Here is a 27,116-nt window from a genome sequence, read left to right as displayed (position 1 = left end):
TGATCCTGGATTTAGGTAGTTTAACTAGAAGGGGGTTGATGTGGCCCATGTGAGCCCTACAGAAACATGTGGAGTGGGGGAACGGAAAGGTGGAACAAAGCACGGAAAGAGCAGAGGGTGCAAGACCAGAAAGGAGGTGGTAGAAGACAGAGACCACTGACCTGTCTGTGATGGCGAAGTAATAGGCCCATAGACTCAACTTCATGGTGCAAGATTCCAATAATCTTAAAGGCATTGGTTTCCATGGCGTAAAGCTGAGCAAGATGTTAGAAAGAAGAGCCAGGCCAGAGGGGAGAGCAGTACTCCATCAAACTGTGGATGAAGGCTTTGTAGGTGGATCGGAGTTCAGGTGTGCCAAGGAAGGACTTTGTACGACAGAGGATTCCCAGTCAGCCGCTGGCTTTGGAGGCCAACTTTAGATGTGGTTTGCCCAAGAAATATCATGGCTGAGTGTGACAGCCAGGAGTTTGAATGACTGAACTTACTCAAGAGGATCGTTAAGAAAGTAGACAAGTCAGGAGATGACGATGGTTCACGAGCGAGCGGTATTCAATGACAAAGGACGGACTATAACCGAAACAGGCCCGGACAGGCCAGGCCCGGAAATGTCAAAACGAAGGTTACTGACCTTGAAATGATAGAAAATAATGTATAATCAGTTATGAGGTTCGTTAACTACACAATACCGAAAATTTGGTTCGATTCCGACAACTTTTAAACTTTGACCTTTGTGACCTTCAAAAGTCAAAGGTCGAATATTCTGAAATTTGTTGGAAAACTTGTATTTCATGATGTATGTGATAATATAAGATTATGTACGACATTTCACCCTATCAGGAAGCGAACAATGTAATAAAACCATCAAAAATCGACTTTTCTAAATGTCGTGACCTTGTGACCTTGACCTTGGGGCGAAAATGAAAAATCGAGCTCCATGGGGCTAGACACATGACATTGGCCTAACCAAATACCGAAACCCCTGTCAGATTCCAAAAACTCTCTCAAAGAAGATGATGTAGCTTTAACTCGATTACCCCCTAAAAAGACATCTTTTTCGGGCCTTGCTCCGCCCCCAATGGGCGCAATACGCCTACTCTAGGCAGGACACAACTAGATCATGATATCAACCTCCCACCCAAGTTTCATCAAGATCGGATGATATCATCGGGTAGTTATGCTGCGGACAGACAGACAGACAGACAGACACACAGACAGACACACACCCATGACGAATATAGTGGTCACTCTGTTTGATAACTCGTGAACCAATTGGGGGTTTTCCAGATGGTCCTTTAAGAAAGAGATAGAGTATGAGATTTGTCAGGATTGAAAGGCATATTACAAGTGTTTGACCAGCTTCTGATTTTGTCAAGGTCTGAAGAGAGGGAAGAGGTTGTAACATGCCTGTCTGAAGGATGAGGAATTTCACGACAGAGGGTCAAGTCATCAATCAATAGATAAAAATGATTTTCAAGAGAGCCAGAGACATCATTGATCAAGACCAGCAATATAACTGCACCCTGAACACTGCCTTGGGGCACTCCAGCCTTGACAGGGAGAGGTGTTGAAAGAAAAATATTCTGTTGAGAGCCACACATTGGCTACAGGAGTAGAGGGAAGTCAGTAAGCAATGGGCGAAGTTGGCCTTGGATGCCAGAGGCAGAGTGTTTGGAGAGTAAAGCGGGATGCCAGACTGTATAAAAAGCATGAGATACAGTCACGTGAAAAAGTAAGTACACCCCATGTAAAGTTTTGACTTTTTAAACATATTTCAACATACAGCTATTTGATCTTCATCTATCTATAATTCCATTAATCTCTGTGTGTATGTGTGTATGTGTGTTTGTATGTGTGTATGTGTGTATGTTTGTCTGTGACCGCTGTTTCTCGACAACTACCGGTCCGATATACTTGAAACTTGCCAGGTATATTGCTGGGGACCCGAGGATGTGCCTTTTCAAGGTTTGAAATTAATCGGACAAGTAGTTACCGAGCTATGGCGATTTCTTTACCAAACACCGCAAGCCGTTCGCTTTGGACCAAACCATTTCATGTAAATAGAGGGGGGGGGGGTTCTGTGGTCGTTGCGAATGGACCAAACCATTCATGTAAATAGAGGGGGGGGTTCTGTGGTCGTTACTGCCACGTGGTTTCAAAGTTTTTTTTTGTTGTTGTTGTTTGCACGCATGTTTTTTTGCACCCACGTACGGGCACGCCCTAGGATGTTTACACACACACACCCCTACACAAATTTTTTTTTTTTTTTTTTTTTGGCAAGGAACGGGCACCCACGTACGGGCACGTCCTAGCTTATATATAGTACGGGCATGCCCTAGTTTCAACAATATTGATAGATAAAGGTGATATTGTAGCGGTTACCGCTGGGTATACACAATCGCCTTGCACCTGCCGGGGACGCAAGCAACCACGGAGCGATCGCTGTGCCGGGCTCGCCCAGACCGCCCGGAGACGCTCAGTCTCGCCTTTCCCGGGCATGTCCGGACTCGCCTTTCCCGGGCTCGCCCAGACCGCCCGGAGACGCTCAGTCTCGCCTTTCCCGGGCTCGCCCAGGACGCCCGGGCATGCCCAGCCTCGCCTTTCCAGGGCTCGCCCAGGACACCCGGGCATGCCCAGCCTTGCCTTTCCAGGGCTCGCCCAGGACGCCCGGGCATGCCCAGCCTCCCCTTTCCAGGGCTCGCCCAGGACACCCGGGCATGCCCAGCCTTGCCTTTCCAGGGCTCGCCCAGGACGCCCGGGCATGCCCAGCCTCCCCTTTCCAGGGCTCGCCCAGGACGCCCGGGCATGCCCAGCCTCGCCTTTCCAGGACTCGCCCAGGACGCCCGGGCATGCCCAGCCTCGCCTTTCCAGGGCTCGCCCAGGACGCCCGGGCATGCCCAGCCTCGCCTTTCTAGGGCTCGCCCAGGACGCCCGGGCACATCCAGACTCGCCTTTCCAGGGCTCGCCCAGGACGCCCGGTCTCGCCTTTCCCGGGCAAACGCTCCGGCATGACGTGTTTGAGTGTGTGTGTATATATATCGCTACCCGATAAACGGGCTAGACAGAGTGTGCTGGGTTCTGTACGAATAAACATGCTTTGAACTCAACCAAATGGCCTCGTTCTCTCGCCGTCCACGGCTCCTAAAATATAATTTTTTATATTTTTTGGGGTTTTTTGTATACTGAATCGAGGCTCGTGAAAGAGCTAACATTTACTTCACAAACAAATCAACCAGACAAACAAAATATATAAAAAGAGGGAGCGGAAGACAAGATGGGGAGAGAAGGGGAAGCACACAAACACAACATTTGAGAGCAGGGAGATGTGTGGAAGGGAGAGGGCTTGGGGGGAGGAGGCGTGGGGAGGGGGGGGGGGGAAGGGAGAAGTATAAAACACAAGGACACCAAGGACTTCCAGGACAGAAGTTGGTATTTCAAAAAAGTGGAATTGGGGTGAAATTAGCGGGGGTAGAAAAGATCAAGGTTTTGGATGGGGGAAGATAAGAGATGGTGGTGAACAGCTGTTTTAAAGACCTGGAGGGTGGAGTGGGATTGAAGAGAGTGAGGGAGTTTGTTCCAGAGGCGGGAGAAAAGAGGAATGAAGGAGTGAAGGTGAGCAGAGAGTCTTGATTTTGGCAGTTTGACCATAAGAGGGTTGCAGGCAGATCTTGTGCGACCTGTAGGAATATTTGCGGGACAGAGCCCAGAGAGAGCTGGGGGGGCAAGGCCAGAGAGGAGTCGGTAGAAGACGGAAAGACCACCAACCTGCCTGCGGTGAGTATAACAAATATCATGAAACATTTACATTTTGTAGTCCATTGTATCTTACTATAATTCACCAAATGTCTGTCTGTCTGTTCGAAGGTACCGTAAAAACTGCTGAACCGATCGCAAATATATTTTGGGGGGATAATCCTGGGATCTCCAGGAGTAAAATAGGCTATTTAGTTTCCCAATTTCAGCTTTAGTCTCCAGAATTCTCAGGTTTGGACTCACGCATAACATAAGCGTTCGCATCACGTTCATTGTTCTCATTGTGACGATGTTGTTTTCCCGGGTGCCGTACAAACGGCTGCACCGATCGCTGCATGGCTGCACCGATCGAACTCGGTGACCGCGGACAAAGACCTTTTATAAGGACACGGGTTGAATCCCTGCTTGAGAGAAATCTAACCCATTTCAACTGAAGGAAACACGTAACGGGAGTACATACGACATAGCTATTGTGACCACGATCATAGTGAATAAATCACTGTGGGACATTTGGCGAATTATAGTAAGATACTGTTTAGATTTTGATGATTTGCGTGTGATATGATTTAATGGATATTTATATAAATCGTTTAAAATAAAAAAAAGCCTTCAATTTCTGATATTTTGCCTTTTCAATTGGGCTTCCCAATTGAAGCCCCGCCCATAGGGCATGTACCGTTGCTAGTAATTTAAATAAACATAAATGCAAATTTCACATGTGGAAAAAGTAAGTATACCCTTGGCTCTAATAGGTGGTATTGCCCCCTTTGGAAGAAACAACCTCAAGTGGGCGTTTCTTATAACTGTCTACCAGTCTCTGACATCGACTGGGAGAAATTTTTGCCCACCCCTCCATGCAGAATTATTTCAGCTATACGATATTTGAGGGGTTTCTTGCATGCACAGCTCGTTTCAAATTCCCCCACAACATCTCAATGGGATTTAGATCCGGGCTTTGACTTGGCCATTCCAGAACCCTCCATTTCTTTCTTTTCAGCCATTCCTTGGTGGATTTACTGGTATGATTAGGGTCATTGTCATGTTGCAAGGTCCACCTTTGGTTGAGCTTCAACTTCCAGACAGATGGCCTCACATTATCCTCAAGCACCCTCTGGTACAATGAAGAATTCATAGTGGATTCCATGATGGTGAGCTGCCCAGGCCCTGATGCAGCAAAGCTGCCCCAAACCATAATATTTCTACCACCATGCTTTACAGTTGGTATCAGGTTGTTATGGTCAAATGCTGTCTTTGGTTTTCGCCAAACATGTCTTCTGGTACTGTGGCCAAATAGCTCTACCTTTGACTCATCTGTCCAGAGCACATTGTTCCAGAAGTGCTTGTCTTTGCCTAGGTGTTCATTGGCAAACTTTATTCTTGCCCTGATGTTCTTTCTGGACAGCAAAGGTTTCCTCCTGGCACACCTCCCATGCAGATCAAATTTGTGCAGCCTCTTTCTAATGGTAGACTCGTGCACTTTGACATCATCAGTGGCAAGAGCTAACTGTAGGTCCCGTGATGACATTCTGGGGTTCTTAGAGACTTCTTTCAGCATCTTGCGGTCTGCTCTCGGGCTGAACTTGCTGGGGCGGCCTGGCCTGAACAAGTTCACAGTTGTTTGGAATCTTCTCCACTTGTAGATGATCTTCCGGACAGTCGAATGATTGATTTCAAATTGTTTGGAGATCTTTTTAAATCCCTTCCCAGACTCGTAGGCATCTATAACCTTCTTTCTGAAGGCCTCAGAGAGCTCTTTTGATCGAGGCATGGTGACGCCGCACACTTCAACAACAGAGCAAACCAAACGAAATGTCTGAGGTTTAAATAAGACAGGTTCCTCCAAGATCCTCTCTAACGATGTTCTAATCATTTGCACCTGAGCTGGTGCACCTGATTCTAATTTTAGGTATTTGAAGTTGTCATAAATGTAGGGGTGTACTTACTTTTTCCACATGCGAAATTTGCATTTATGTTTATTTAAATTATACAATGGACTACAAAATGTAAATGTTTCATGATATTTGCTATATTATATCACCTTTATCTATCAATATTGTTAAAATGAAGATCAAATAGCTGTATGTTGAAATATGTTGAAAAAGTCAAAACTTTACATGGGGTGTACTTACTTTTTCACGTGACTGTATGTCCAGAGAGACGGCCCTGATCTCATGACTGACATTGATGGCCTCCATCCATTGTTGGGTGAGTAGAAGCAGCATATCCAAGGTGGAGTGACCCAGTCTGAAACCAAATTGGTGATCTGAGATGAGGTTGTTGGAGAAAAGGAAGGATTTCATATCAACTGGATGATGGATTATATGGCCATGTTGATGATTGGAAATCAACCAATAGGTCTGTAGTTGAGGGGATCCAACATCAGTGCAATGATGTTGGCAAATTTCCAAGCAAATGGAAGATGACCTAGCACAAATTATATGGTGGAAAAGGGCAGAGAGAGGATGTGGAAGAGCAGCAGAGCAGGATTTTAGGACATGTGAGCTGATGCTGTCTGGAACAGTGGTAGAGTCAGAGTCGAGGATTGAAAGAAACTTCACCTTCTCAGGTGCAAAATACATTTGTAATGCAATTTGAAAGGAGGGTATAGATGGAAGGAGAGCATACTCCAGGACAGGCATACCAAGGTACCACCAGGTTTTAGAGGAGGGAGACAAGCTTGAAAGTCCATTCTTGAGGTTGTACAGATGTTTTTTTCTTGCTATCCTGAGTGGACACACACTTTTAGCTGACTTTTTGGAATGCATTGAGATTGCCTTCGGTTGGATTAGCCTTCCAGGAAGAGAAGGCAAGTTGTTTCAGAGCAACGACCTCACCAGATAATTCAGCAGTGAGACAGAGAGACAGAGAGACAGAGAGACAGAGAGAGAGAGAGAGAGAGAGAGAGAGAGAGAGAGAGAGAGAGACAGACAGACAGACAGACAGAGACAGAGACAGAGACAGAGACAGAGACAGAGAGAGAGAGAGAGAGAGAGAGAGGGGAAAAAAAAACGAAAACGAGAACGAGCACATTTCTGTGGAAGAATTCCCAGGTAACTCAGGGTGGTAGATATGGGAGACCAGTCCTGAAGATAGATGGCTGCTTATAGTCCCTGCCAATCTACTTGAGTGAAATGCCAGATTTGTCGGCGTTGAGGCAGCTCTCCAAGAATAGCCAGAGAGATGTTGATTTTCACAAGCACATGATCAGATGAACAAATTGGAGCGGAGGAAGACCAGGAGACAATTGCATGAAAATTAGTCATCACGGAGTCCAGAAGGGAGGATTTGCAATTGGGAGAAATCCGGGTTGGTCAGAGCAGGTCTGCCATCAAGCCTGGCCCTGCTACATTCGTCAATGGTATCCAGTGTCCCTTGGGAGACAACGTTCCTCTTCACCTGACGGTGGGTTCCAATACACCTATTGTGACAACATAAAGTATGGTAGTCTTGAAGGCACGCAACATCCATTCAACATCCTGATGACTTAGACTCCCACTCAACCTGTTCGCAAACTCCTCAGCTACCATTTTAAACGCAGTTTATCACTTAGCATGCCAATGACTTTCATGATAGACGACACATTGTTCAGTCTTCAAATGTACATAAAACCCTCCCTTTCTTTGGGAGGTGTATAGACAAAAGAACGCTCCCCCCCCCCCCCCCCCCAAAAAACAACAACTGGGGTTAGATGCATAATGTGCATATATAATACATCATGTTTTAATAGCTCGCATAGATTCCAATTGCACTTACCCATAGACTGACTCCAGAGGTCCGAAGCTTCAGGCCGATACGTACTATGGCCTACAGAACCAAAATGGTGGACGTATGATTTTCCTCATTATAATTGTGGGTGGAGTTATGCCAGCTGTCAGCCAATGAGTTTTGACCGGAAGGTTTCAGATGCACATAGGCACGCAGACAGCTTCATTATGTTTTTAATATGCAAGACTACATCCCTTCCACCAACCTAACTTCTGCTTCCAGCACCCCCATTCATCTCAGTGTCACTATCATCATCTCTCGTAGGACAGTGTCATCGGCCTTCTCCAGGTCCACAAATCCCAATGACATTTCATCTTGCACCTCCAACCTCTTCTCCACCAACTGTACCCTTCTCTCTTTTGTACGACCTTTCTATACGACCTTTCTGTATCCTACTATATTTATTCACATCTGACTGTTAACTTACTTTCTTAGTCTTCCCCACTAAGGGGGTAGAGGGAGGAGTGTTAAGTGATATTATGTGGACATGCTAGTTACCGCTATTGGCTCATATATGGGGCACGAGATAGGTGATGTGTTCACATGCGAAGTGATGTGGTTGCCTCGTATAACAGAGAGGCGATACGTGATGAAAATATTGACACACTAGGTGTCGCTATTGGCCGGCTGGTTTTGTACTCAGGAGTCAGAGCACTGCAGCGAGTCACATCGACACTCTGTACCGCAATAGGTATTAAACCTGTACTTCTGTACTTCAAGTTTATCGTGATGCTTTGCCTCTGACATCTGTGCCGATCATGGACCTGCAAATGTCTCCAGTTAGCTTTCCTGTACTGAAGCAACCTTAAAACCATTTGTATCGGATGTTTTCTCAAAAAGTTGAGGATGGATTCAGACGAAACCGAAACCTGGTGGACAGGTTGGTTGTGTGACGAGGACAAATTGATTAAATTTCGGTGAAGATCCGAATATGGATCCAGATACAATAATTATTTAATTTTATAAGTGATTCTTCACCATTGAGTGATAGGGCCAAAAATGATATGTAGCATGCTATTTAAAAAATATGACTGACTTGTGACAAAACTTAGTGGATGAGTTGGTAAGGTGACACAAACAAGCCAATCAGATTTTGGTTCATGTCGGATCCAGATCTGACCCATCGGTGCGATACAAAACGTAAACTGGTCAGCCTGGCAGAGGTTTGCGCTCTACCGAGTGCCCCCTTTTAGTTAAAAATGCAATGACGTCTCCTCTGCGACCCTTGGAAATTAATTTTTTTAAAGTGCTATTGTGCATCCCAAAACTTAGGGATACTCAATATTCATAATGAGGAACACTTGAAGAACTTTTGTCAATCTTAACTTGCGTCGACTTTAAGTCAAAACAATATTAAAACGAAGAATAATGTAAAATGCAAACAAGACACAAAATGCCAATAAACAAAATTGACAGCAATTTTAATGCACCTCACTGCGACTTTGGGGTGCAGATTCTCCAAAACGTTCCAAGTCTCGGATGAGCTGTAGCCATGAGCTTTCCTTCCCGGACGAGCGGAGTGGGGGATCATCTTGCTGTAGCCTGCAAGGAGCTATGACTAATAAGCATTCCACTTGGAGAAGCCTTAATTTTCATCAACCACCCTCTTGCTATTGATAATAAATTGGTGTAAGTATCTGTCCATCTCCAACTGCCCACAACAATATTAAATTACGGATGATTGCTCAGTCTCGAGCACAGGGCTGCAGACGCAGTTTAATTGGCAAGGAAACACAATCTTGCCACTTTGACGCAGGAGGTCACGGTAGGGATTTGGATGGCCAAGGTGCCAGCGATAGCTTGCATACTCTTCACGTGAATACAACAACAACAACAACAACAACAACAACAACATGCATTTTAAAAGCCATTTTCCCTACTAGAGCGGGGGTTAGCCTTGTGGTCCCCATGACAATCTTCTCCATTTTGCCCTATTTTCTGCATCTCTCCTTGTTAACCCCCTTGCCGCATTTCTTCTTCCACCATCTTTAGCCAAGTCTTTCTCGGTCTTCCCCGTCCTCTACTTCCTTCTACATTCATTTCCATCACTCTTCTCAACCAGTCACTTTCATCCTTCCTCAACACATGACCAAACCATCTCAATCTGTTCCTCTTCACAGCATCAATCACAGGCTCTATTCCCATCATCTTTCGCAATTCATCATTTGTCTTCCTCTATCAACGATACTCCGCACATCCGTCGAACCATTCGCATTTCCACCCTTTCCAACCTTCGTTGCTGCTCTACGTTCATTACCCATGCCTCGCTCCCATAAATCATAACACTTCTCACACATGCAGCATACACCTTTTCCTTCAGCTTCAACGACACTCCCCTCATCATCAGCACGCCACTCAGTTCCCGGAACTTCTTCCATGCACATCTCACTCTAGCAACCGTTGCCGAGTCTGATCCACCTTCTCCATTCAGCATGTCTCCGAGGTAGCAAAATGTTTTCACACCTTCCAGCTTCACGCCGTCTCCAAGATCCAACTCAACATTTCCTCCATCTGCAGTTCCCTCTGTGCACACCTTACATTTGAATGTAGCTGCCACACTGGTTAATGACCCTCTCAGACCACTACATTTTTGATGAACCCACTCAGCGCACATTGTACATTGAATGGAGTTCACTCCGACACCCTTCCTACACACAGCACAGGGCCACTTCCCAGTTCTTTCCACCTCAGCACATGCTTTACCACTTGCCATCACCTTCGTCTTTCCGATATTCACCTTCAGACCTTTTGTCTCCATACATTCCTTCCACTTGTTCATCTTTTCCTTCAGTCCATCCATACTTTCCGCAATCAACACCAGATCATCTGCATACAACAACTCCCACGGTAAACCCTCCTTTACGTTCTGAGTCAGCACCTCCATCACAGCTACAAATAGTAGTGGACTTAGTACCGACCCCTGATGCACTCCCACCTTCACCTCAAACTCACCACTGTTCCCGTCCTTCGTCTGTACAGCTGTGCGCGCTCTTTTGTACGTTGCCATCACTACTCTGATCAACCATTCCTCCACTCCTAACTTCCTCAATGCCCATGTCAATACTTTGCGTGGAACCCTATCGAATGCTTTCTCCAGATCAACAAACCCAAGAAACAACTTCTTCCTCTTCTCCATGTACTTATCCTGCAACTGCCTCACAATGAAAAGCGCATCTGTTCGTTCCTCTTCCTGGCATGAATCCAAACTGCATTTCGTCGATCTTCACTTTCTTCCTTATCCTCCTCTCCAACACCCTTTCCAATACCTTCATTCCATGCTCCAATAACTTTATCGCTCGGTACGAGCCACACTCCAGAGGGTCACCTTTCCTCTTGTATAGAGGGACGAGGGTACTCAGTTCCCAATCCACTGGAATGCGGCATTCTTTCACCACCAGATTACAGATCTCTGTCATTCTCTTCACACCCTAACTTGCTGTTGCCTTCAACATATCTCCCACAACTCCCGTCGGCCCTCCCGCTTTTCTACCCTTCATTGATTGTATCGCTTCCTCAACTTCCTTCTCAGTTATCTTCTCTGCTGGTCCTAAAACTGGGTTACTCTCTATGTTGCCATCCCATTCATTCTCTGTATTCAACAGCATTTCCATACATCTTTTCCATCTTCCTTTAATTCCATCTGGGTCTACAACGATTTGTCCCACTTCATCCTTCAAGCAAGTCACCCCCATCACATCACACCTCTCTTTCGCTATCTGCTTTGCAATCCTGAATACTGCTTTCTGACCCTCTTCTGAATCCAAGCGTTCTCCGAACATTTCCTACATGCCTCCTGCGCCTTTGCTACTTCTTTCTTTGCAGCCTTCCTGGCAGCCTTATAACTTTCATGCTCTGCTGTTTCTGCTCCCGTACCCTTCGCCTTCTGCCACTCCTTGAACTTCTTCCTCTTCTCGTCAATCCTCTTTCCAACTTCATCATCCCACCACCATGTTTCGCGAATGATACCGTGAAATCTTCAACATCCACCAACTAATGCTGGCAGATAGGACACCCAATTTAACATCCATCAAAGGGATGGCAAACACGTTGATGAAACACCTAGCCCGTGAAACACGGGGATGACATTTTATAGCTGGACTGAGATTCAAACCCAAGCTAGACAGCTTAGAGGTGAGTGTGCATAACTCAAAGCCATCCTGCCAGCCCTAGTATTAAATGAGTAAATTAATAATAATTGCATACATCTTTGTTGACTTGGCAGATACAAATAAAATTCGAACCATAATCCAAAAAAAAATCCCCACCTCATGCCATCTCTGTCCCAATCATCATCACTGCTTCCAGGTTCACTAGAAACCCGATGAAACGATGCATCTGTGGGAGAATCAGCACTAAGGCCTCTCACTGCATCCCGCCACCTTGACCCATTCAGGGAAACGGTAGAGGCCGGGTGCTGACAAGGAAGACCTTAGGGGTGAAAAGATACAATGTCAGGTATACACAATGTGGAGATAAACAAACACAATGTATCTACATCGAGAGGTATACACAAAAAAATCCCCTGTGAAAGCAAACATAGTAACATACTTTACATCGTTGTACTTGTAAACACAAAAAGACTTATCTGGACATTCATATCAACATGTGAGGTGTTAATTTAAGTGTTTTGAAAAACCAATTAAAAATAAGCAATTATTATATCTCACTCCTGATAGATGATGCCTTCAATATCTGTTATTATTTGAGCTACAACGTCAAAATTGGAGCTAAAGTTTGTTTACGGCATTAAAAAAAAAATCGGGATCTAAGGGGGTCTACCGGGAGAAAGTGGATCCAGGTTTGACCCCCCAAAATAGGAATTTGCTTTTTCCTCTGAAACTACACACACTATTTTGATGACACTTGATCACAACCTTCACCACCCGTGATATAGCGCAGATTGTTTACGGCATAAAAAAAAAAAATCTGCCACTGTGCGGGTCTACGGGGGGGGGGGAGGGGAGGGGTTGCCCCCCAAAATCGGTGTTTGCTTTCTTCTCACAAACTACACATGCAATTCCAATGAAACTTGACCATAACCTTCATCACCCGTGATGTGATGCACCAACGTTTGTTCGTAGCATTTAAAAAAAAAAAAAATCGGGATCTAAGGTGGTTTCTAGGGTGGGGGCCGGGGGGTGTGTGTGGGGGGGGCTTTCCCCCCAAAATAGAGATTTGATTTTTTTCTCAGAACATACATACATACACACAATTTTGATGAAGCATCACCATAACCTTCATCATCCATGATGTACCAATTTTGGTTCAAGGCATTGGAAAAATTGGGGTCTGAGGAGGTACACGGGGTTGGAGGGGAGGGGGTTGCCCCTCAAAGTAGGTATTTTTTAATTTTTATGATTTGAAGTCTTATGATTATGTTAGTATGATTCTACATGCTGCCCTGTCTTCTAGCAACCATTGAAATTGGTTGAAAATACCTTTAGTCCGTGCAGTATACTGATTATTCTACCAGGTGAGTGCTGGGGGTATTGCCCCTATGTTTATTTTTATGGTACTAATGGTTAATGTACAAGTATGACATCTGTCGGATTACCCAAAATGTTACTTTTGTTGATTATAAAGCACTTTAAAAGGCGTGTACTCTATAGATGTAATGCAAAGTAATTTCTCCTTTAATCACGCAATAAAATTCAATATTCAATATTGAATTTGACATACCAGTGTGGTTCAGCTCGTTACGCTCACCTCACAACACGTCGCTACTGGGGTACAGGTCTGCTTTAACTTAGGATCAGTCCTTGCAAGCCACCATGATATGTTAGATTGGGTCATTAAAAGGATCAGACCGTGCCTCACCATTCTATATTCCCTATAATAAAATTTACTTCCGTAACGGTGTCGGGAGAGGGAGGAGAGGGAAGGGGGCGAAGGGAGGACAACATCGCAAGTCACAAAACCCCTTGGGGAGGAGGGATATTGCTTTGTAATAACATTAATATTATGCTATTGTCATTAGTGTTGTTATTACCCTCACCAGAGGAGAGGGTATTGCATTTGAGTCCATTTGTTTGTTTGTTTGTTTGCCTGTCTGTTTGTCCACACAGAATAACTATGCCTTTCTCTGCAACCGTTGGTCCGATTGACAGGAAATTTTCACCAGAGGTGCACCTCCTCCTGTATAATATGTAATGATAATTATGACGTCATATGTCACGTGGTATGGGTGCCTTCTTGAAAAACCAAACCATTTTGCACCTCTATATCTCCAAAAGCACTGCATAGAAAAAATTGAGGCATGGCTCACTGTAAAGTACTCTCAATGGGGAATAACATGTTATTGATGATGTTATAGGTGCCTCCATTAAACCACCTTTAGAGGCCATTTTTCCCCGCAAAGCGGGGGTTGGCCTTTTTCGGGAACCGTGGTTGTTGTTGTTTTTCGGGCCCCTATTTGAAGCAATGTTTTACGGCCGGATGCCCTTCCTGACGCCAACCCTTTTTGCCGCCTTTAACGACAAACAGGGAATTACCAGTGAACTGGTACTCAATTAGCCGACCTCGGAAGGATGACAGGCTGAGTCAACCCCCCTGGCGTTAATTCAGCGATCGACCGGGATTCGAACCCAGGATCCTTGGATCCTAAGCCGGCACCCTAGCCGCTAGCCCAACACCAGGACCGGGAACTCCATTATGACGTCATAATTCGACAAGTGCAAAACTTCATCCGATCAAGATGAAATTTCAAGGGGGGGGGGGGGGGGGGGGAGGAGGGGAATATTTTTTGGATTAATATTGCTTTGTAATGACAACATTATGCTATTATGATGACTATTGCTATTACTTCTGTTATTAAAAGCCACCTTGGAAAAACGCCATGACAACCTATTTTAATACGGCTGTACACCTCAACATGCAATCCCCTTGGCGGTGAAAAACCCCTTGGGGAAAGAAAGGGTGGGCGGGAGGTTAAATCGATACAACCTCCGCCGTGTGACCCTTAGTCGTCCAGTCAAGTTTGGTTGCAATTGGATAAGTAATGACTGAATGTATCTCAGTCCGACAGACAGACAGGCAGACAGATACCAAATTGCATATTTTAGTATGATGATCGACATGTAGTTGAGACGTGCATTTAATTCCTGTATGTTTAATTTCTATAGTAACTTTTTATTTACAAGGCTCGACAAGGCCTCGCAAGGCCTATACTAGTCGATAATGTTCTTAAATATATTAATATACAAGTTTATCCTTTAGTCACTTTTTTCAAGGGGGAAACTACATATCGACGTTAATGTTAAGATGTAGATTAACGATGCGATAAAACGTAGGAATTATAACTTTTAGCATTTGTTTGTATTTAATGTTGTGAATTATTGGAGAAAAATTCCCGACGTCAAAATCAAATTGTAATGTCACCACAGTGTAGAGGGGACATTGCAGAGATGAACTTGTGGTCACATGAACTTGTATGATGTAAAATAAATGAAATACAATAGCTGGGACGTTTGTACCAATAAGTGCACAGCACGACAAATTTGCCTGCACGAGTGTGTATGTTCGGGTTCGGAGGTTAGAAAATCGTAAGAAATTAACCGATAGCTCCGCGTCGACCAAATTTGGCATACGAGTCATTAGTAACCCGAGGCACAATAAAAATCACGATTCGGACTCCGACCAGGTGGGCTCGACTAGTGTGTGTGTGTGTATGTGTATGTGTGTGTGTGTGTGTGTGTGTGTGTGTGTGTGTGTGTGTGTGTGTGTGTGTGTAGATCCAGGGAGATCAAACGATAATAAATATGCAAGACTCACATATGTCCTGAGCAGTCCGGCAGGATGGTGAAATGGTATCACTAAAAACAGGATAACGACTGGATGGTGCAGGGGTATCTTGCGTGAACACTAAAAAAAAAAGATGTGAAACCAGATATAGTACTCAGGAGATAATAAGATAGGACAGCAATGATAAATTAAAATATCGGAACCCAATGTCTGTGGTTAACATCTTTCAGGAAGAGCTAAAATAGGCAAGTACGTGGGCATAAAAAATTAAGCAAAGATAGCTTGGAAACTGAACAATTGGCCATCATCTACTTTCAATGGATGGTGTGTGTGTGTGTGTGTGTGTGTGTGTGTGTGTGTGTGTGTGTGTGTTTTTTTTTTTTTTTTTTTTTTTGTGGAATTCTACTGGAGCTTTCTGATGCGGAATGTGATACAGTGAAACGATCGTTATTGATTAAGATAATTAACTACAAATAATCCAGAAGAATTCCCATGTTTTAAATGCACACCACGTTAAGGTGTATAGAGCAGTTTAATAGGTCCTTCCATGGCATAACATTCTAATTATAAAATAAATAAAAAATATATAACATTGTAACAAAGCATACATTCTTTAATACTAATAATATTAACAACAATAATCTTACTATAATTCACCAAATGTCCGTCTGTCCGTTTGTTCCCAGGTACCGCAAAAACGGCTGAACCGATCGCAACGAAATTTTGGGTGGGTAATCCTGGGACCCCCTGGAGTAAAATAGGCCATATTGTTTTTCCCATTTCCAATTTTCCAGTTTTTCCAAACACGATGGAATAATATTTACCGATATGATCAGTGATGTGGCTTAATTGAAATTCTACAAATACTGTTTAGATTTTGATGATTTGTGTGTGATATGATTTAACGGATGTTTATATAAATCGTGAAAAATAAAAAAAGCCTTCAATTTCTGATATTTTGCCTTTTCATTTGGGCCTCCCAATTGAAGCCCCGCCCGCAGGGCAGGTACCGTTGCTAGTAATAGTAATATCACTTGGCAATAATAATAACAAACATATAATCCCCACCCTGGCCCATGCACATCTGGGCTTGGAGAAAGGCAAGCGAATGCTCAAGCAGCACAGCAGGCAGGTATGCTACAAGGCCGTGAGGAACAACAAAAATTTGGTGCAATGGACCAACAGGCCGACTAGTACCAGAAATAGCTTGAATGACTGTGGTGATTTAAAAAAAAGAAAAAAAAGGAACCTCTTGGACTATTTGAAAGAGATACCAGAATATCAGAAACGATCTTTAACTGGAAGCCCTCTTTCACTGTGTCCAGTGACAATCCTACAAAGGGCCCTCAAAGCAAAGACGCATTGATAAGGAACAGTAATTTGTTCATTAATTCTCACATCTGTGGAACCACCTTCCCGGGGCCGTTATATCCTCCACTTCCCTCCGGGTCTTCAAAAGCAGGCAGTGCACCACCTTCTCATGTCATTCCCCATCCTTATCCCAATTGACCCAGCCTATCCCAACCCTCTTACTTGAAAGGTTACTGTGCTTCCTCCGATCCTGTCTCTCCTCTTTGCCTGTAAGTTCATTTATTCTCTTCCATACAACTGCTGCCCCACTTTCAGTTCATCATCTTACTTAGCTTCCAAAAGCTTTGATCTTTTAAAGAAAAAACACGATTGCAGACGTTACTAGAGAGTTTGTAAAACACGATACCCCCACGCAATGTTATTTCAATTTTAGTACAACAATTCATTTATCGATCGTTTTAAAAAATCCAAGAGTTTAGTGCTATTGAAGTGGTCCAGAAGCAGTCCAGAAGCAGTCCCATACACCACTCCAGTAATGTACTGAAAAACTGGAGGTTTTTGGAAGTGTTATGATGGCGATTTTTGTACTTGTCTTCAAGCCTCTGTACAATTGTGGCCAAAAATATTGGCACCCTTCCACTTTTTTCAAATAACTAACAATTTTCTCCAAAAATAATTTGAAATTCACAAAAGTATTTGGTCTCCACAATTCTTTATTTCACTGTTAAATATTACAGAACCTTTGTTTTTGATTCAGAACTTAATATATCCTTTTAAATCAGAAAATAAAAAGAAATGGCATTGACAAAATTATTGACACCCGAGACTTAATATTTGGTAGCACAGCCTTTGGACAAAATAACTGCAGGCAAGCGCTTCCTATAGCCATGAATGAGCTTCCTACACCTCTCTACTGGCAGTTTGGCCCACTCTTCTTGTGCAAACTGCTCCAGTTCTCCCAGATTTGAAGGGTGCCTTTGAAGGTGAATTGCTGTTTTCAGATCTCCCCACAGGTGTTCAATGGGATTTAGATCTTGACTCATTGCTGGCCACTTCAGAATAGTCCAGCGTTTTGTCTTAAACCATTCCTGGGTGCTTTTTGAAGTGTGTTTGAGGTCATTGCCGTGCTGCAAGACCCATGACCTTCGACGGCTTTCTGACACAGGGTTCAACATTGTGCTCCAAAATGCCTTGGTAATCTCCTGATTTCATGATGCCATGCACATTCAAGGCACCCAGTGCCAGATGCAGCTCAGCAACCCCAGAACATCACTGAACTTCCTCTATGTTTGACTGTAGGGAAGGTGTTCTTTTCTTTGAAGGCTTCATTTTGTTTTCTGTAAACATAGGGATTATGTGCTTTACCAAAAAGCTCTAACTTGGTCTCATCTGTCTACATGACATTCTCCCAGAAGGATTTTAGCTTGTTCAGGTGTGTTTTGGTAAACTCCAGTCAGGCTTTCTTTTGGGTCTCTCTCAGCAGCACAGTCCTCGTGGGTCTCCTATCATAGAAACCCATTTCATCGAGTTGGCGACAGATTGAAACTGTCGTACCATGTTTCTGAAGGTCAGCTTGAATCTGTTGGGCAGTTGATCGAGGTGCTTTCTCCACCATTCAAACAATCCTTCGCTGCAATCTTCGATCAAGTTTTCTCTTGCAGCCACGTCCAGGGAGGTTGGCTACAGTGCCATGGGCCTTAAACTTCCTAATAACATTGCATACGGTACACGGAACGTCAAGGTCTCTGGAGATGGACTTGTAGCCTTGAGATTGTCCATGCTTGGCTGCAATCTTGGGTCTGACCTCCTCAGACAATTCTCTGGTTTTCTTTCTTTTCTCCCTGCTCATTGCGGTATACACAGTGACACAAAACAGCAGAATGACTCCTTTTCTCTATTCAAACTGGTTGAATGAGTGATTTTTATATTGCCAGCACCTGCATCTCACCACAGGTGAGTTCAATTCCAAAGTAAAGGAGATCACCTGCTTGAAATCTAATAATTTCTAACAACTTCTAAAAGGTGCCAATAATATTGTCCGGGCCATTTTAGGATTTCTGCGTGGAATAAGCTAAGATTTAGTAATTTTTTCAGCTTTTTTTTTGTTCCACTGCAAAACAAAGAAATACATATGTGGATACCAAAAGATTTTTTAATTTCAACAATTTTCTGGAAGAAATGGTGCATTATTTGAAAAATGTGCAAGGGTGTCAATATTTCTGGCCACTGACTGTATGTAATTAAATTTAAATAGAATCAATATTGTGAAAACCGTGTAAAAATTAATTAGTTCTGTCCAAGTACTTAGGTGTGTTCATTTACAAAGCAGCTTATAGCGCTTGCCAAGTCAGCTGTTCCGATTTAAAATTGAGTGCTTAAGCCACTTGGCAAGCGCGCTGCACGGAACTTGGTAAATGAGCACACCTCTGCAAAAACGGAGGTTTTTCCAAGTATGACGAAGGTGATCTGTATATATATATATCAGTCATTATGCGACATCATACCATCAGTGGGGAACCGCCAGTAAGGTGTCCCATACAGCTGCTGCTGCACCCTACTGGGAGCGATAAGCACCGCCTGCCACATGGTAACATTATCTCTGGTATCCACTCATTATATGGAGTCGACCTGGATGCAGTTGGGAGTTACTAATTAGTATCTGTAATTTTGGAGCTCCAACCTAATGAGCGAACGTCATGACGTCATCGACATGCATGTCCGCATTGCCTGCAAAGCTCCGGAAGGGCCATCTAGCAGTGCGTCATTGTGGATGTTAAATTCAGATACTGTCACAAGTGTATGCAAAACTTTCAGTTACCGACCTGGTTTCGCACTTGTTGCGCCCTTGTATCTGAAAACTCGATCTTCCGTTTCCGGTCTCTCGAGCAAGGAAGCAACTTCGACCTCTGCACGGCAGCAAAGTTAAAGTATTTTTCCATTTGTGTCTTCGTCAAATTTCCACTCGTTATTGTGCATGTGTTAATGTGTGTTTTCTAGTTGGTTTTGATTTGCAATTCATGCAAACTTGTGTATAATTAATCCTTTTCTGTTCGCACCGCGTGCGCGGCTTGGTCTCTCGAGGCTTTTCTCACCCTAACTTCCCCGAACATCTACCCATTGTTAAACGTTTTAAGTACAAAAATAATAAATAAAAAATAATAATAAAATTCTTCTATCCTCGTGGGCACGTGTGCTTGCTGTCTCACCCTGCCCCCTTTATCTCCTATCTTCCACCTCTTCCTTCCATCTCCAGCCAAAACTCACCCTTCCAATTCTAGTTTTTTTCATCTCATTTAACTTATTCTCCTTTCTCTGATCCATGCCCTCACTTCAGGGACTTTTCCCAGATTGTTTTTCATGGTTTTGTTTAAATATGTTTAAACTTTCCCCTGCAGTATTTTATTCAATGGTTTATCACAACACACTTTTTCTTCCTGTTTAAAAGGCTTTTTTCCAATTTCCTCTTCAAATCATTCCATTTCAAAAAAAATAATTCAATCTCTTACAATCATTCCTTTCTACATTCTCCAAACTCACCTTCATTCCACCCCTCCTCTATCGTTTTCAAACGGATCTCTGACTTGAAAATCACAATAAACCCTGCTTGTCATAAATGTTCATTTTTAATTAATCATCCACTTTATAAACTCCCCCTCACTCCTCCCCTTCTAAACTCCCCCCTCACCCCTCCCCTTCTAAACTCCCTCCTCACCCCTCCCCTTCAAAACTCCCCCCTCACCCCTCCCCTTCAAATCTCCACCCCCACTATTTCTCTCCAATTCTCCCTCCTCCCCCTCCTCCTCAAAGCTGCCGCCTCCCCACTTCCTCTCCCTTCCATCACATACCTCCATCTCCTCAAACCTTCGACTTTGCTCTGCCCCCCCCCCCCCTCCTCAAACAACACCTCACTGTGCCTCTTCCCATCACCATCAAACCATTTGTCCTCTTCATCCTTCCCTTTCTCCTAACCCTTCTGCAATCTCCGACACACCATCAACAGCTCTCCCTACCAACCCCTCTCCGCCCTCATCTTACCCTATCCCTCCCCTCCCCTCCCCTGTACCCGATGCTCCCCCTCCCTCTTCCTTAATGGTATGGACCTCAAAGATCCGGGGCCTTCGCTCAAACCTGATTGATCTCTCAATACAGGTTGCTTCTGACAATCCAGACTCGATCTGCTTAAAAAAAACTTTCCTCCTTCAAGATGTCTCTGATTCCTTAATAATATTTTCATACCTGTGTACAGAATCGTCGGTTAGTTCGTGTCGCGTATTCTGAGGCCTAGTGTGGTACTAGTAGGCCACCGTGTCTGACCTTGGCTTGAGGCTTTGTTTCTGTCTCAGCGGTTTCTTCGATTGCGCTCGCAATTACTTTCGGTCTCTATTTTTCACGTTTCACGTTCGGTCTCTGTCTCTGTTTTCATCTCAACTCAAAAAAAAAAAATAATAATAATAATAATAATAATAATTCCCTTCTCTGTTCTTATCCGTTGTTCGTTCTTATTTGTTCGTTCGTTCGTTCTTCGACCACGTTGTTCGTGATCACGTGTTCACGTCGTTAAAAAATATTTCAACTGTCCCCTGAAGAACTGTATTCTGTCATATACTATAACACCTTTTTCTTCTTCTTCTATAAAGGGATGCTTTCGACTTGCTCACCAAATCTATTCATTCCAAAAAAAAATTCCATCTCTTACAGTTACAGTGCCTCTTTCATACATTCCCTAAACTCTCCAGAACTCCACCCATCCTTCAGCGTCCTCAAACGTATTTTTGACTCGAAGGTCTCAAGAAACTCATTTTGCAATAAATGTTCGTTTCCCATTAATCGTACATTTTTCAAAATCCAATCTCACCCCTCCCCTCCAAATCTTCCCCATCACCCCTTCCCTCAAAAACTTCCCAATCACCCCTCCCCTTCAAAACTTCCCCATCACCCCTCCCCTCCAAATCCACCCCCTTGCCCCTCCCCTCCAAATCTTCCCCATCACCCATCTCTTTCAAATATTCCCCCTTGCCCCTCCCCTCCAAATAATCCCCATCACCCATCCCTTCCAAATCTTCCCCCTTGCCCCTCCCCTCCAAATCTTCCCCATCACCCCTTCCCTCCAAAACTTCCCCATCACCCCTCCCCTCCAAAACTTCCCCATCACCCCTCCCCTCTAAATCTACCCCCTTGCCCCTCCCCTCCAAATCATCCCCATCACCCATCTCTTTCAAATCTTCCCCCTTGCCCCTCCCCTCCAAATCTTCCCCATCACCCATCCCTTTCAGATCTCCCCCCTTGCCTCTTCCCTCCTAAACTCCCCCCACACCCCTCCCCTCCGGGACTCTCCATCACTCCTCCCCTCCTCGACTCCCCTCTCACCCCTCCTCCTCAAAGCGTCCTCCCCGCTTCTTCCCCCTTCCAACTTTCACCTTCATCTCCCTCAACCTTCTGCCCTCCAAGCTATTCTGAAATCTCTGACACACCTTCAACAGCTCTCCCTACCTCTTCCTCCTCTTCCACATCTTACCCTACCACCCCCCCCCCCCTGTTCTGTATCCGATGCTCCCCCTTCCTCTTCTTTAACAGTATGGACCTCAAACATCCGGGGCCTTCGCTCAGACTTGACTGATCTCTCCATGCAGGTTGCTTCTGACAAACCAGACGTGATCTGCTTAACAGAAACTTTCCTCCTTCATGATGTCTCTGATTCCTTGGTATCTCTCCCAGGTTACTCCCTCCTCCGGTATGATAGACCTGAGCATCGTCCTGGAGGGGGGGGGTTGCTATCTTTATAAAAAAACTCTCTTCCTCACTCGCCCTGCACTGCCCTCTCTCCACCTCACCCCCAGGAATACCTTTGGCTACGGCATCCCCTTCGCTCCCACCTTTTGTTCATATGTGTGTTGTACCGTCCACCAAACAGTGATGACTCCATCTACATCTCGCTGTCTGATAATATGGACCAACTTCTATCTATCCATCCCAACTCTCTCTTCCTCATATGTGGTGATTTCAATTGTCACCATGCCAGTTGGCTGGGTGTGGGTACCTCTCTCACCAGCCATGGCTCTTCAGCAAAGGACTTCTGTGACTCACTGGGACTGACACAATCTGTCAATTTCCCGACCCAGATCTCAGTCAACGGAGCATCTTCACTTCTGGACTTGGTTATGACTAACTTCCCTAAAAATGTCTGCTGCTCTTCTTCTGCTCCAATCGGCTCATCTGATCATGTGCTTATTAAAGTGGACATCTCTCTGACCATTCTCAGAGAGCCTCCTCAGCGTCGACGAGTCTGGCATTTCACTCAGGCCAACTGGCACGGTCTTCAAGCAGCCATCAATCATCTGGACTGGTCTCCCATCTCTACTGCCTCTGACATCAACTCATCCTGGGAATTCTTCCAAAGTAAATTGCTCTCTCTCATGCACAGATTTATCCCATATCGTCTTCAGTTGTCATACCCTTCCTCCCGTCCATGGTACACGGAATCTTGTGGTGAGGCTATTGCCCAGAAACAACTTGCTTTCGTCTCCTGGAAAGCAAATCCAACGGAAGGAAATCTCATTTCCTTCCACAGAGCCCGAAACAAGTGTGTGTCCACCCTCAGGAGAGCCAGGAAACAATATCTCTCCGTTCTCAGGACAGAACTCTCTTATCTGTCTCCCTCTTCCAAATCATGATGGCGTCTGGTCAAATCTGTTTCTGGTGTTTGTTCCCCCTCCATCCCCTCCCTCACCTCAAATGGCCACACGGCTGACTCCGCACGTGAAAAAGCTGAATGCCTCAACTCTGTGTTTGCCTCTAAATCTTGTGTCCAAAACCCATCCCTCTCTGTACCCACCGTACCCAGTCGTACCCAGCTGCTCCTGGACTCTGTGTCCTTTCCTCCTGACAAGGTGGAAAAGTTTCTGTCAACCCTCGACTCTGATTCTGCAACTGGACCTGACGGCATCAGCCCACGGGTCCTAAAATCCTGTTCTTCCGCTCTTTCACTCCCTCTCTCTGTTCTCTTCACCCTCTCTTTTGCTCAAGGTCATCTGCCATCTGCTTGGAAATCTGCCAACATCACCGCTTTGCACAAAAAAGGTGCAAAAACAGATCCCAGCAACTACAGACCAATCAGCCTTCTCCCAATTATCAGCAAAGTCATGGAATCCATCATTGCTTCAGATATGAAATCTTTCCTCTTCTCCAATGGCTTGATCTCTGATCATCAATTTGGTTTCAGACCTGGTCACTCTACTCTGGACATGCTGCTTCTGCTTTCTCAACAATGGATGGAGGTCCTCAATGCCAAACAGGAAATTAGAGCCGTCTCCCTTGACATATCACGTGCCTTCGATACGGTCTGGCACCCCGCGCTGCTCACCAAACTCTCCTCTTTTGGTATCCATGGAAATGTCCACGCATGGCTGGCAGACTTCCTCTCTAGTCGTAGTCAACGTATGGCCCTGAATGGGTTTCTCTCATCTCCTCTCCCTGTTCAGGCTGGAGTTCCTCAAGGCAGTGTTCTGGGCCCTGTGCTTTTTCTGGTCTTCATCAATGATCTCTCTGACTCTCTGGAAAATCCTCTCTATCTCTTTGCTGATGACTCTACTCTCTGTCGCTCCATTCTTCATCCCTCAGATTGGCAGTCTGCAGCCTCCTCACTCTCTGCAGACCTGGACAAAATCACAGACTGGGCAAACAAGTGGAACATGTCTTTCAATCCTGACAAATCTCACACTCTTACGATGTCTCTCCGAAAAGACCGACTGGACAACCCTCCCCCTCCACTTTCTGAATAATCCTCTCCAAGAAGTTCTGTCACTCAAGCTTTTGGGTCTCACTATCTGCCATGATCTTTCCTGGGAAAACCACATTTCAAATCTGGCCTCCAAAGCCAGTCGCCGACTGGGCATCCTCCGTCGTGTGAAGTCCTTCCTTGGCACACCTGAGCTCCTCACCACATACAAGGCTTTCATCTGCAGCTCAATGGAATACTGCTCTCCCCTCTGGGCTGGTGCTCCTGCCTCACACCTAGCTCGTCTTCACGCTGTTGAAACCAAAGCATTCAGAATCATTGGAATCTCCTGCGATGAAGCTAACTCCAAGGGCCTCTCACTCACTCACCGCAGGCAGGTTGGTGGGCTTTCCGTCTTCTACCGACTCCTCTCTGGCCTTGCCCCCCCAGCTCTCTCTGGGATCTGTCCCGCAAATATTCCTACAGGTTGCACAAGATCTGCCTGCAACCCTCTTATGGTTAAACTGCCAAAATCAAGACTCTCTGCTCACCCTCACTCCTCTTTTCTCCCGCCTCTGGAACAAACTCCCTCACTCTCTTCAATCCCACTCCACCCTCCAGGTCTTTAAAACAGCTGTTCACCACCATCTCTTATCTTCCCCCATTCAAAACCTTGAGCTTTTCTACCCCCGCTAATTTCACCCCAATTCCACTTTTTTGAAATACCAACCTCTGTCCTGGAAGTCCTTGGTGTCCTTGTGTTTTATACTTCTCCCACCCCCCCCCCCCCGCCCCTTCCCACGCCTCCTCCCCCCCCCCCCAAGCCCTCTCCCTCCCACACATCTCCCTGCTCTCAAATGTTGTGTGCTCGCAAGTGTTTGTGTGCTTCCCCTTCTCTCCCCATCTTGTCTTCCGCTCCCTCTTTTTATATATTTTGTTTGTCTGGTTGATTTGTTTGTGAAGTAAATGTCAGCTCTTTCACAAGCCTCGACTCAGTGTACAAAAAACAAAAAAAAATCTTCCTGGTTACTCCCTCCTCCGGTATGATAGACCTGAACCTCGTCCTGGTGGTGCGGTTGCTATCTTTATCAAAAACTCTCTTCCTCACTCTCCTTGCACTGCCCTCTCTCCACCTCACCCCCAGGAGAACCTCTGGCTACGGCTTCCCCTTCGCTCCCAACTTTTGTTCATATGTGTTCTGTACCGTCCTCCAAACAGTGATGACTCCATATACATCTCCCTGTCTGACAACATGGACCAACTTCTATCCACTCATCCCAACTCTCTCTTCCTCATATGTGGCGACTTCAACTGTCATCATGCCAGCTGGCTTAGTGTGGGTTCCTCTCACACCAGCCATGGCTCCTCAGCAAAGGACTTCTGCGACTCACTGGGACTGACACAATCTGTAAATTTCCCGACCCGAATCTCAGTCAATGGATTATCTTCTCCTCTAGACTTGGTTATGACAAACTTCCATGCAAATGTCTGCTGTTCTTCTTCTGCTCCAATCGGTTCTTCTGATCATTTCCTTGTTAAAGTGGACATCTCTCTGGCCATTCTCAGAGAGCCTCCTCAGCGCCGATGAGTCTGGCATTTCACTCAGGCTGACTTGCACGGTCTTCAAGGAGCCATCAATCATCTGGACTGGTCTCCCATCTCTACTGCCTCTGACATCAATTCTTCCTGGGAAGTCTTCCAAGGCAAACTGCTCTCTCTCATGCACAGATTTATCCCATCTCGTCTTCAGTTGTAGTGCCATTCCTCCCGTCCATGGCACACTGAAGCTTGTGGTGAGGGAGTTGCCATGAAGCAACTTGCCTTCACCTCTTGGAAGGCTAATCCAACTGAAGGTAATCTCAGTTCCTTTCACAAAGCTCGGAACAAGTGCGTGTCTACCCTCAGGAGAGCCAGGAAACAATATCTCTCTGCTCTCAAAACTGAACTCTCAAACCTGTCTCCCTCCTCCAAATCCTAGTGGCGTCTGGTCAAATCTGTTTCTGGTGTTTGTTCCCCCTCCATCCCCTCCCTTACCTCAAATGGCTACACAGCTGACTCCGCACGTGAAAAAGCTGAATGCCTCAACTCTATGTTTGTCTCAAAATCATGTGTCCCAAACCCGTCTCTCTCTGTACCTACCGTACCCAGTCATACCCAGGTGCTCCTGGACTATGTGTCCTACTCTCCTGACAAGGTGGAGAAGTCTCTGTCAATCCTCGACTCTGATTCTGCAACTGGACCAGACGGCATCAGCCCACGGGTCCTAAAATCCTGCTCTGCCGCTCTATCTCACCCTCTCTCTGTTCTCTTCACCCTGCCATTTGCTCAAGGTCATCTGCCATCTGCTTGGAAATCAGCCAACATTACCGCTTTACACAAAAAAGTTGCAAAAACAGATCCTTGCAACTACAGACCAATCAGCCAGCTCCCAATAATCAGCAAAGTCATGGAATCAATCATCGCTTCTGATATCAAATCCTTCCTTTTCTCCAATGTCTTGATCTCGGATCATCAATTTGGATTCAAACCAGGTCATTCTACTCTGGACATGCTGCTTCTGCTGTCTCAACAATGGATAGAGATCCTAAATGCCAAACAGGAAATCAGAGATGTATCCCTTGACATATCATGTGCCTTCGATACAGTCTGGCACCCCACTCTGCTCACCAAACTATCCTCTTATGGTATCCATGGAAATCTCCACGCATGGCTTGCGGACTTCCTCTCTGGTTGTAGTCAACGTGTGGCCCTGAATGGTTTTCTCTCATCTCCCCTTCCTGTTCAGGCTGGAGTTCCCCAAGGCAGTGTTCTGGGCCCTGTGCTTTTTCTGGTCTTC

The 27,116-nt window shown here is 45.2% G+C and overlaps 1 protein-coding gene across 1 annotated transcript in view; it reads right to left on the bottom strand.

Annotated features, from left to right (window-relative positions):
• The window catches only part of LOC137425104 (glutamate receptor-interacting protein 1), a 97,620-nt gene that overhangs the window by 12,302 nt on the left and 58,202 nt on the right, over positions 1-27,116 (bottom strand). Inside the window, exons 19-22 of the mRNA XM_078775297.1 lie at positions 19,389-19,472; positions 15,286-15,375; positions 11,781-11,943; positions 8,946-9,057 (exon numbers count right to left, since the gene is read on the bottom strand). Of these exons, the coding sequence (XP_078631423.1) occupies positions 8,946-9,057; positions 11,781-11,943; positions 15,286-15,375; positions 19,389-19,472 (449 nt within the window). The remainder of the gene's footprint in view (positions 1-8,945; positions 9,058-11,780; positions 11,944-15,285; positions 15,376-19,388; positions 19,473-27,116) is intronic.

Source organism: Myxine glutinosa, chromosome 4, assembly GCF_964187855.1.
Source record: "Myxine glutinosa chromosome 4, kmMyxGlut1.1, whole genome shotgun sequence".
In the NCBI taxonomy this organism is placed as follows: Eukaryota; Metazoa; Chordata; class Myxini; order Myxiniformes; family Myxinidae; genus Myxine; species Myxine glutinosa.
The sequence above is the reverse complement of the archived record's forward strand: the minus strand, read 5'-3'. Positions and strand labels throughout refer to the sequence as shown.